Source organism: Aulostomus chinensis, chromosome 6 (assembly GCF_037954235.1).
Source record: "Aulostomus chinensis isolate RoL2024-O1b breed Wild chromosome 6, RoL_Achi_v1.0, whole genome shotgun sequence".
Lineage (NCBI taxonomy): Eukaryota > Metazoa > Chordata > Actinopteri > Syngnathiformes > Aulostomidae > Aulostomus > Aulostomus chinensis.
Genome location: NC_141325.1, coordinates 15,339,711 through 15,351,464, shown reverse-complemented (window position 1 = coordinate 15,351,464; position 11,754 = coordinate 15,339,711). Strand labels below are relative to the sequence as shown.

General features: G+C 39.1%; 1 protein-coding gene across 1 annotated transcript; it reads right to left on the bottom strand.

Annotated features, from left to right (window-relative positions):
• Nucleotides 1–876: 876 nt before the first annotated feature.
• ubac1 (UBA domain containing 1) lies at nt 877–10,858 on the bottom strand. Its single transcript, XM_086206767.1, has 10 exons — nt 10,437–10,858; nt 9,373–9,493; nt 9,218–9,291; nt 9,009–9,116; nt 8,804–8,906; nt 7,783–7,891; nt 7,372–7,672; nt 6,628–6,714; nt 4,959–5,097; nt 877–3,202 (listed from the first exon to the last, which is right to left on the bottom strand). The coding sequence occupies exons 1-10, from the start codon at nt 10,572–10,574 to the stop codon at nt 3,087–3,089; spliced, it is 1,296 nt and encodes a 431-aa protein (XP_086062893.1). The 5' UTR covers nt 10,575–10,858; the 3' UTR covers nt 877–3,086.
• Nucleotides 10,859–11,754: the final 896 nt, after the last annotated feature.

Below are 11,754 nucleotides of genomic sequence, written 5' to 3'. Positions count from 1 at the left end.
ATGGTGTGGGGGTGCTTTGCTGGTGACAGTTTTGGGGATTTATTCAAAACTGAAGGCACACTGAACCAGCATGGCTCCCACAGCGTCCTGCAGCGATATGTCATCCCATCCGGTTTGTATATATCATTTATTTTTCAACAGGACAACAACCCCAAACACACCTCCAGGCTGTGTAGGGGCTATTTCAACCAGAAGGAGAGTGATGGAGGGTTATGCCAGATGACCTGGCCTCCACAGTCACCTGACCTGAACCAAATCCAGATGGTTTGGGATGAGAGTGAAGACAGAAGGGCCAACAAGTGCTCATCATCTCTGGGGACTCCTTCAAGACTGTTGGACCATTTAAGGTGACGACCTCATGAAGCTCATCGAGAGAATGACAAGAGTGAGTAAAAGCAGTAATCAAAGCAAAGGGTGGCTGTTTTGAAGAATCTAAAATATATATATATATATATATATATATATATATAAAAAAAAACATGTTGTGTACTTTCACATTTTGTTTACTGCATAATTCCATATGTGTTCATTCATAAATTTCATGCCTTCAATGAGAATCTACAATGTAAACAGTAATGAAAATAAAGAAAAAAACATTAAATGAGGTGTCCAAACTTTTAACGATATATTTACATATATATACATTATATATATACATACACACATTATATATATGTATATATATATATATATATGTATATATATAAATTCATCTATATATTTGTAAAATCTTTCAAGTAGAAACTACTTCTACTGCACATCTTCAAACATTATGTAAGAGTGAGAAAATAAATCCAGTCATACATTCATTCTTAACGACTACAACTACATTGTCCCTCCACCGGTTTGTGTTGGAAAAACAAAAAATTCAAAGAATACAGCCACAAAAAATAACTTTAATGCAATAGCAATTCAGATGCCAGTAGACACGAGGCTGTTGGGATGAACAGACTGTGAGAGCGTATTGCATAGGTTGTTGATCCGTGAGTCCTGCATGAAAGCTGAGTGAAGCCAAAAAAACCTGCGAGAATTCATCAGTGTCCCTGTTGAACCAAAGTGAAAGCTTTTTTGGTGGAACTTAATCTTTAAGTTTACAATTTCCCAGAGTTTGTTTCATTGTATCATGGGAGAGAGAGCAACGGTTCTGAACGGCTGCCGATGGAAAGCATGGAGTCGGCGAGACAGTCCGTGGCCACGATTAAAGGTCCATGTCATTGCAGTGTTGAAGATGTCCATAGATGTGCTCACATCCTGTGTAGAAATCCTTCTAAATCACGCTAACCCCTAAAGTACCAGTCCATACGCATATTCTATTATATGGTTTATAAAAACAACACTTGAATCATTTCTCTGTTTTTCACATTTGTAGATTAGCTTCAAGGTTTGCTAAAAATGTTATAAATAAGAACAACTTTCTAGTTTGGCTTTGATATAAATAATCTAATATGTAGTTTAAACACTTTTCTCTACAAACATTTAAATATTTTTCAAATATTGCATTTACAAAACCCATGTCTTGTGGTGGTCTTATTCATAAGCAGAGTTCCAGGCAGATTAGTTAAAGCCATTTTCAGATGCCAAACTAGAAGGGAGTGAGCAGAGGTTTTTACTGACAGCTTTAGAAAAACAATCTCAGCCTCCCTGAGCAGAAAGTCACATCAATACCACATTTTAAATATTGAATATAAACACTCAAAAGCTTGGCAAAACACATCACCCGCCATTTTTTTTTTTTTTTTTGTCACTCCTGATACACTTCGGAAAGGCAAAGCTCACCCGTTTTGTAGCTGGAGATTTTAAGTATTTGATGCAAAGGCTAATATTGTGTAACACACTACCCATTGCAGTTCACACATCTCTAACACCCATATGAAATATATTTGTTTACAGGTCAAAGGAATTGCAGCTCCTTGCTATTGCACAGAAACACACTGTATTTTCAATGGGTACATCTAGAGACAAGGCAGGTTAATGTAGTGACATTTTGGTTTGATTTGACAGCGTAAATGGTCTTAAAAAGATGAAAGTAAAACCAAAAGACAAATATTGGTTGCGTCTCATCAAATTCCATTAATTATTTCCATGTGTGGATGGAGATGCATTACATCATTTAAAAGATGCGCACACCTCTAAATGCATGGGAGCATGCATTTCATTCATTCAGCTTTTACGATAAAAGGCAGATACCCCCTTCAGCTTCATTTAAAATCCCACAACAACCTTTTGAGACAAAAGAGCAACTCTTCTTTTAACTTCCTCAGTGCTGCAGTGACATAGAGGTGAACAAGTGCTAAATGAGCGCAACATGAGAATATGACATTCAAGAGCACATAGACAAGAAAAACACGCAGGCCTAAATATATCAAGGACTAGACAAACACTTTAGTGTACAGCTTTCCTCTGAAAACCAAGTTAAATAAATATTCTTGAGGAGGCGAAGCGCTTGACTTACAGTACAGTGACCTCGGCGGCAGGCTCTCACAGCTAAAGGGAGAGAGGTAATGTATCTGAAAGCTCCTTTGATGTGAACAAACACTCAATTTGACCACCAGCCTCTCGATTATATACGGTGAACACAAGACAAGTGGAAACAGGGAAAAAAAAAAAAAGTGATACTGACGGTTTCACACATTCATCACTGATGAGATGTCACAACTTTAAGAGACAGACAAAACTGTAATTGATATTTAAATATTGCAAAACATAAAAAAAAAAGTTTTCTTTGAAGTGTAAACATTAAATTTATGTCTGATGTCAATTCTGCACATGGAGAAATTATATATAAAATAAATCATGTCTGTTATAATTATAAATTGTTCTCATTAAAATGTAAAAACATACTAAATATCACTTTATTATAACTGTAATCGTGGTTTTGTGAACAGTTGTTTTGTATATGTGTTTTCTAATGTACTTTATAAATATTCATATATGTGTAACATTTGAACTCCTTTGTCTTTACAAGGCATAAACAATACTTGTGTCTCTGCCACAACCAGATACGCGCGTGCGCAAGCACACACACACACACACACACACACACACACACAAGCTGCCACAGTCATACAGGGGTTCACCAGGAGGCTCTATGTGCGATTGAGGGTCTGGAAGATTCTGGATATTTGTAGCATGACAGGACCGGTTTCAGGGTCGTTCATCCACTGGGTGCTGTTCAGAGGATTCTCCAGCATGTCCTCAAACGCTGCACACAAACAAGTAAAGAACATATCAGATACACTACTTCTCTCTGCTTCACTGTGTAAGAAGTCCATCCATTTCCTTCCGCTTATCCTGATTAAGGGTCGTGGGGGGGTGGAGCCTATCCCAGCAGCTTTCGGGCGAGAGGCGGGGTTCACCCTGGACAGGTCACCAGTCCATCTCAGGGCCAACAAACACATAGAGACAGACAACCATTCACACTCAGTCACACCTACAGTCAATTTAGAGTATCAATCAGCCTCGTCCCCTCTTGATGTCTTTGGACTGTGGGAGGAAGCTGGAGTACCAGAGAGAACCCACACAGGAACAGGGAGAACATGCAGACTCACACAGAAAGATCCCGTGCTTGAACCCAGAACCTTCTTGGTGTGAGGCGACAGTGCTAACCACTGCACCACTGTGTCGCCCTGTGTAAGAAGCATTCATTATTATATGTGAAAGTTCATCTTTCACTTATAAAAAGGAATATAAACTCTAAACTAGCTGTCAATTTTCAAACTGTTGGATATAACTAGTGTGTAATATCGACTAAATTCTGCACATTTGTGGTGAATTGTTTGTGTTGAAATTATAAAGGAGTTTAAGAGGGTTAACGAGGTACCTTTAGGGGGGTTTTTGTACTGCAAAAAGTTTTCAGCAGTGTACATTATATCACCATGGTAACGTATTCTACTGACCTAACCTGCACCTGCTCAGATAAAGAGGTAATATAGGAGGTCAAAAAACACACAAAATATACTGGAAATAAGGTGCAAGAAACAACTATTTTAAGAATTAAAAAAAAAAAAAGAATCATACATTCACAGAACTTTTAGAAAGGTGCAGAATGAAAGTCTAAATTTACCTGAAAAAAATTGGGGTGAAATAATTATTTTAAAAGAAAATTGGGGGTCCAAAATATTCATAACATTTACAATCCAGTTGGCTGACAAACCATTCAGGATCTCTGAGCCAAAAGCATAAACACGTTGCTGTCGCGTGTTATCTATGTGTCGTCACCAACTGGAGGAGCTCGAGCTGAGAAACACAAGGGTCCATTCTGTTATCTGTGTCAAAAACTGTCGGACCAAAGAAGGAACAAGACCGGGGTTAGGGTTGGTTCAACATTTCTACGGTGGTCTAAGCTGATGGAGTAAAGATGCTGAGGTGGCCACTTTATGCTGGACAGGTAACTGACAATAACAACTGGACAAGTTAGCAACTTTAGCCTCTGACAGGTTCATATGGTGATTGTTAGTGCACACCACAACACTGGACAGGTAACTGACAATAACAACTGGACAAGTTAGCAACTTTAGCCTCTGACAGGTTCATATGGTGATTGCTAGTGCACACCACAACACTGGACAGGTAACTGACAATAACAACTGGACAAGTTAGCAACTTTAGCCTCTGACAGGTTCATATGGTGATTGCTAGTGCACACCACAACACTGGACAGGTAACTGACAATAACAACTGGACAAGTTAGCAACTTTAGCCTCTGACAGGTTCATATGGTGATTGTTAGTGCACACCACAACACCAGAAAAAGATTCCTCTCTTGACATGCTATCTGTCTTATGACCACTCTTTCAACTCTGACCATAAGTTGTTAGTCGTGTCAACCTGACAACCAGTAGATCAGTGAAGCAAGTGTGAGGAAGACACGACTGACGGGGAGGTTTAAATGTTGTGCATTGCACCTTTACAGCTTTTTCTTCAAATACGAGTTTGAGATCCACATGATTCAACCATACCGAGCAGAGTCTTGGGATTGGTTAAACCTAGCTGGACCACTGGATTCTCTAGGATGGCTTGGAACAGGGGACTGTTGGTGTCTATGCCTTTGTCCAGATCCTCTGGAGACGGTTTCCTGTCTCCCAACAGCCACTCGCACTGAAGGACAAAAAAAACAAAAACAATTTAAAAAATTTTAGAGGATAAATGCTACTTCTTCACCACAAAAGAAGTCATTGATGTCCAAAATTAGGTCAGAGATGAGGGTATGAAGCACAACTCAGAGCAAATGATACCATTTGAGTCATTTATATCATCTGTCATACTTTGCTACAATTAGAGTTTCAACAGTTAATTGATTTGGGGGGGGGGGAATCAGCAACTATTTTGATAATCAACTAATGGTCTTTCTTCAAGCAAAAATGTCTAACATTTACCGATTCCAGACTCCTTAATATACAGGCTTGCTGTTTTTTGTTTTGTTTTATTTATTTATTGTGTCGTGTTTTTTTTGGTTTTTTGTTTTACTAATAAAGACAGAAAATAAAGAGTCTTTGGGTTTTAAACAGTTGGATGGACCATTAAAAATCAAACAAACTTTTTTTGGAAGAAAAAAACTGAATTGAACATTCTTCAACTTTCTTGACTTTTTTTCGACTCAGCGTTTAACTGTGAATATCACTGTTAGTTGAAGTCCTCGCTGCCACGTTGATACAAGTCAAAAATCCTCCACCCTCTCCTCTGAATATCAGCGCTCAGAATCAGACTGCTCTGCTCTCTGTGCGAAACTGTCAACGTCACTTTCTTTGGTCTAATCACATTCGTTATCGCATCGTTTTTTTCCCCCCCAACATATTAGGCAGAGTAGGACAGGTCCCAGCGGGGTGGGAAAATAAATAAGCCTTACTTTCATTGAACGCGTCTGAGTCAGAGGTGCTCGTTGCACCAGCAGTTCGTAGTCGTCGATTGATCTAAAATGGCACGTTCAACGATGGCCAGTGAAGGTATTTCAAAGAGGAATTTGCTGAAAAATGTGTTCATCCTCCCACACACCTCAAAGAGGATTCTGCTGCTTTGATTCCAACTGTGCAGCTTTTCGACTGACACTCTCAGACACAACAACAAGAAGCACCCTCAGAGAGCGTCATTCATGAAAACTTCTTGTTCTTTCATACAACAGGACTTTTTTAGCCCTCAATTTAATCTCATAGGAGAATAGTCTGATGGTGGGAAAAAACAGAAGTCAGAGGCAGGATGTTACAAATAAGAATCAGGCTTTGCCTCCCACCTATTAGACTAAAGTAATTTAACATTTAAGAACAAATCTGCATGCGTTAGCATTTCATGAATGAGGTCCAGAGAGCACAAGGCAATAGTCCAAATCCTCAACTGAAACCACTGTATATGCTTACATGTAGTTTTCATTTCAAGTAGGCCGTTTTTTTGTGAGTTTACTGGGAAATATTGAAAATGCTCCAAACTGTCCTTTGTTGCAGGTTTGTTTTTTTTTTCCAAAAGGGAAGACACAAATCTCCCCTCCACCAAATTTCATGAAGATTGATCCTGTAATCCTGGCCCCACATCTGTCGAACTCCACAATGTATTATTCAGAAATAGTACTTCAAAATTGTACTTCTTTTAAAAAACTTCTCACTGCTGCTCTTAACACCGATGAATGTGTCAACGTACTGCAGCATCCTGTTGGTTGTTATTCACTCTCAAGGCATCGATGACTTCCTTTTCATCAAAGCCCATTTCCATCAATGCAATGACAGCCTGCAGAAACAACGAAAAAAAGGGTTGCATGTTCCCATTAAGATCTTGCTAATTAAGCAAAAACAACATACAAACGTAGGAGGAAAACACTGTAACGCCCAGAGGAAATCTTGGGAAATAAAAACCAAAATAAATTGATTTCTGCTGCAGCAGCTGGCCGCTGTGTTGAAAATGAATTCACTTCAAGTGTATTTTCATTGTTGGAGATGATACAGAAAGTTCACGCACTGTTATTATCATCACATCCACGACAACATTATTCTTGATGTAGTAACTCAAAACATTTTACATTTTATATCTGTGAGGGCACACTTCAACACACTATTTGTCTACGCTGCACCAGCCATCACTTTCAGACAGTCCTATACACATTCATACCAGTGCTATATAATTAGAGTACACAGTAATGAATAGGCCTTTTCTTTACTTGCATCATCAGCTGCAGGAATTGGGGAAATTAATGAAACCCTCCTACAAGTTCCAGAGAATGTTGACAAAAGGAACAGTCATGTAGGCGCTGTACAGTGTTGTAGATGATTATAGATTGTCAAAATTGTCAAAATGGAAAACCCGATGTGTTAGTGCGATCATGCACTTAACTTCGCAAGTGTCAGCTCTGAGATGATCAGAAATGTAAATCATAATAAAGCCACTCACTCTTGAGTCAGGCCTGAATTCCCTTTTCCTCCGAATCCTCTTGAAAATCTCTGTGAGCTCATCTTGCCTGTTGCTCTCTTCTGTACTGGACTGGCTGGAAAGGCTGCGGAGAAGATTAGGACCAGTGGCCGAGGCCGAGGCCGATGCCGATGCCGATGCCGATGCCGAGGCTGAGGGTCCCGGCGTGGCAGCAGCCGTGGCTCCTGCTGCCACAGTGGAGTCCTGGCTAGGTAACGGTGAGTCTACGGAGGGGTCATCGACATGTTCAATGAGCCATTCCATCGCCTGAGTCACTGACATGCTGCAGGGAGAAAAGATGGGATGAAGGGAGATTTCTGTCAACGTGTCGTTCATTCGTAGGTAATTGTAGGTAAGAGTGACTGATTTGCTAACAGGGAAATACAAACATACTGGTTCAATCTGAGAGCTTTGATGGCTCTGCTCTCAGGGAAACCCATCTCAGTGAGCTGCTGGAGGGCAGTTTCATCCACTCGATCCTCTTCGTCTTCATCTAACATAGCTACAAGGCAGAAAAACACAAAGAAATCAAGGTGGTTGGTTTAAATAAAATGATTATCGAAAAAAATATCCGTAACATCTGTTTTCCTAGATGTTTCATAAATATATTTAAATCACACATTTTAATTTCTATCAAAATATAATCTATAAACAAAAACAGTGGATGAAATGCAAATACAACTTTTTTCTATGTGTTTTTAAAAAAAAAAAAAAATTAAAGCATATTTCAATTTGGACACGAGGCACAAATAGAGTTGTTGCACCACAACAAAATGTCCTGAACTTGGCCCCAGCATGACCAGCTGGGGTCACGGGGAGTTATTTGAGGGAGGAGCCAGCCTTCAACAGGGGCGGATCCAAAAGTTTGGACCGAGGCGAGTTCTTTTTGGGAGTGAGTGTTTCTGAATCAGAAGTGAGGCTCCAAGGATAATGGCGGGTGTCATATCCTCTACACAGGGGTCAAAAGCATTTTTATGAAGATTCCAGTGACTTTTCTATGGTTTTGAGAAAATCTGATGACCATACAGTCTCTGAAAATGTCTACATTTACCATTTGATATTTAATTAAAATGAATGGCAAGCTGTGTGTTTTGATGCAATATAAAGGATCCTCACTTGATCCACTTGAACCTTATTTACTGTAATATCAAGGTATTAGTGAAACCAATTTCTATTACTTCTTCAAAGTTTTCTGGCTTGATTCATTTTTCTAAAATTATTCCAGGCCATGAAATTGTGATCTTCAAATTGTATGACTTTCCCAGGTTGTTGTTTTTTTTGTTTTTTTTTTAATAGAATGAACCTGATGAAGAGACTGTTAAACCCTTGAGGTAAGAATGCAGTATCTGATATCGAGCTATATACATCAAACTAACTTGTCTCTTTTATGGCATATTGATGCTGTAAACCTTACCATTGGCCTTTTTGAAAAGCTCAACAGCGTCTGGGTTCAAGGCAAGAAGCTTCTGGGCAACTTCTATGAGAGAAACCAGGATTTTTCTGAGCTCCGTCTGAAACTGGAACACACACATGCCAAAAATCAATACCATCTTTGTTGTAGCAAATTTCTAACTACACCCTGTAGGGTATAATAATTATCATTCCACAAAGAGCCTTACATCTCTGATGTTGTGCTGGGTAACAGTGCGGTCAGTGTGGCGAGTGGAGAGGCTGGAGGTGGCTTTCAGGATAGCATCTTTGTCTGGAGCCTTGTTATCTTGTTTTTTCTGGCAACAAATCAGGACAGGAAAGGTCAAAATAAGCAAGCGAATGCAGGCCGTGCATCAGAGAAGCTACAAAGACACGACAAACAAGTGGTTAAGCTTACCTTTTCTTCTGTGCTTACATCTGCCATCTTTGGAAGTGTCGGTGGTGGTCTTTTCTTTATAAGCAGTAAAACATCTATAATGTACACAAATATGGTCAATTCTGCTAAATCGGTATACAATTTTTGCCTTTTGTCATGTTTCCAGTCTATCATACCTTTATCTTTGAGACTTTCATCCGCAACGGTCTTCGTATCGTTAAGGACCCTCTCTGTAGCAGCATGTATAAGTTTGTGGTGGGTAAGGGTTTTGGGGTCTTCTACATTTCCATGTACATACTATAGAACATGTAAAATAGAGTTAGGATATGTTTGGAAAAAACTTGCTCAAAAACAGCACACAAAATGATTGATGATTTTCATTAGCAGTTAATTTGCCTTTCATCATTTCAAGTGATTAAAAGTGCAGTCTTTAAAATGTCAAAAAGATAATTTTACAAAGTAGAAAATTCATGTTTTCTAAATCACATTTTTTTTTGGGCAGAAAAATGTTACAACAATCTAAAAGGTATTCAAGGTGTAACTGAAGAAAAGCAGTGAAAGCAGTGAAATGTTGAACAGGTCAGACCAAGTCAAAAGTTTTCAGTTTGACAATAATTAAAAGATACATTGATTTGATAACTGAGATTAAATGGCCAACAATTTTGATATTTTGCTGAATCAGTTATTTAACACAAAAAAGCCAATCAATGTCTGATTCCTGCTGGATGTGAGGATGGGCTGCTTCTCCTTAAAACTCACCCAAATATTACAAGTGACATGGACTAGACGGAAATTAAAGGAGGGCATTTAAGGGAGAAAAAAATTGCATTTTCAAAAGTTGCAATCCCATTTACCCACTAAAAACTCCTCTTATGCTCCTAAGTGATGCCCTTGTAATTCACTTTTCCATTGCACTTTTATCATTCTGTCACCAAAAGACAACCACTGTAGGTTAGGTTACAGATGGAGAGGTGAGAAGACCTGTGTAATAATAGCCTGAAAAGCAGCATGTCTGTCTTGCTAGCCACTGAGAGCAGCAGAGGTGCAGTGTTGGCTGGCTAGCTGACGAGGGGCAGCCAATCTATTTTTAACCTATAAATAGCCAAGTCTACCCAGTTACTATAAATACAAAGCCAATGACACTGACACTGACAGTTTACACGGAGGGCATTCAAACACCTCAGCAGTGACGGGACAAAAAAAGCAACAAGAATGAGACACAAACAACCCTAAAACCTACATGTTTCAAACACCTCTCTTTCAGTTTCTCAACAGTGGTGTCTTCCGTGATCTCCTCCAGCCACTCCGTGCCGTCCATGGTGCAAATGTGTATTTTCAGCACTTTGCCGGCGAATATCTTCTCCTCCTGGACGAACATAGCTGTAGTCTTCGGGGTAGAGAAGCAGCTCAGTGACGTTAACTAGCAGCAGTTGCTATGTGCTCCTAGCAAACTAGCGTGCAGCTAGCCGTCGTTCTGTAAATCCACCGACAACAGAGTAAGAGCGGCTACCGATTAGCTAAGAGCCATTTTCGGGTCCTTCTATCGGTCTTCGGTGCCTTCGCAACCGATTGGTTAGTTCCGCGATCACCAGGGTATCAATTTTTGGTCCAGTTAGCCAGCGAGCAGCCAGCCAGCGAGCACCCTATTTTTACTGTAATGATTGAACTTTGAACTTTAATGGTGGTAGTAACTGTGCATCATGGGAGGTGAAGTTCTTATGAGTCAAAGGCTGCGCTAAAGGGGAAACCTGATCAGGAAATACCCACAGCTTTTTAAAGCACCAATATCAAAGCTAGCAAATAAGGTTTCACTTTTGTATTTTTCTTCCACTTGAACCAGACGAACAACACTCAAGTGCTCCTGGATGGCTCTAGACTTAATGCCAACTGTTTTAAGCGAACTGAATTGACAAATAATTTTGATTATAGATTTTTTCTGATAATTTTTTTCAATAAATCGATGCCTATATTTTCAATATCAGGAAATATTAGAATTGAACTTTTTTTTATACAGATGAATTAAATTAGCTACAAGATGCTATCCATGATTATAATATTTCAATACCACAGTTGCCTGTCTTTTGTGCTCATGTTTTGCATAGTCTGCTGCTCATGGTTTTAATCAGTTTACAAGCAAAGACTGGGGATACCGAGAGCTCCAATAACTTGTGTTTACACCTTAAACGTGGCTTCCTTAGTGGATAATCTGGTTATGCCAAACCGAAAACAAACAGATAAAAAAAAATAGTCATTTATGTTTTTATTGAATAATGTGTTGCCACATTGCAAATGCAAAAAATGAACGTTGCAGTTCTGCTCTGATATAAGAAAATATTCCTGATATATACTGACACCACAAGAGGGAGACATACTAAATTTAAAAAAATAGAATTTTCTAGTCATGGAACTAATGACAGAATGTGAAATGAAGTCCTCCGTTAAATGAGGAGGAAAATAAAATAAGTCAAAATCTAATAATGAGTTATAACCACAGGTAGTTTCTCATATTGTGGTCATTATACTGGCTATACCATTACTCTTTGTTTAAACTACTTAAT

What these genes read in the sequence shown, in the direction of transcription:
- ubac1 (XM_086206767.1), bottom strand. Translation starts at nt 10,574, where the DNA reads ATGTTCGTCCAGGAGGAGAAGATATTCGCCGGCAAAGTGCTGAAAATA. An exon ending in GCTTTTCAAAAAGGCCAATG is followed by an intron (nt 7,892 to 8,803) that starts GTAAGGTTTACA and finishes TCTGCCTTGTAG; the next exon opens with CTATGTTAGATGAAGACGAA. An exon ending in ACAACCAACAGGATGCTGCA is followed by an intron (nt 5,098 to 6,627) that starts GTACGTTGACAC and finishes TTTGTCCTTCAG; the next exon opens with TGCGAGTGGCTGTTGGGAGA.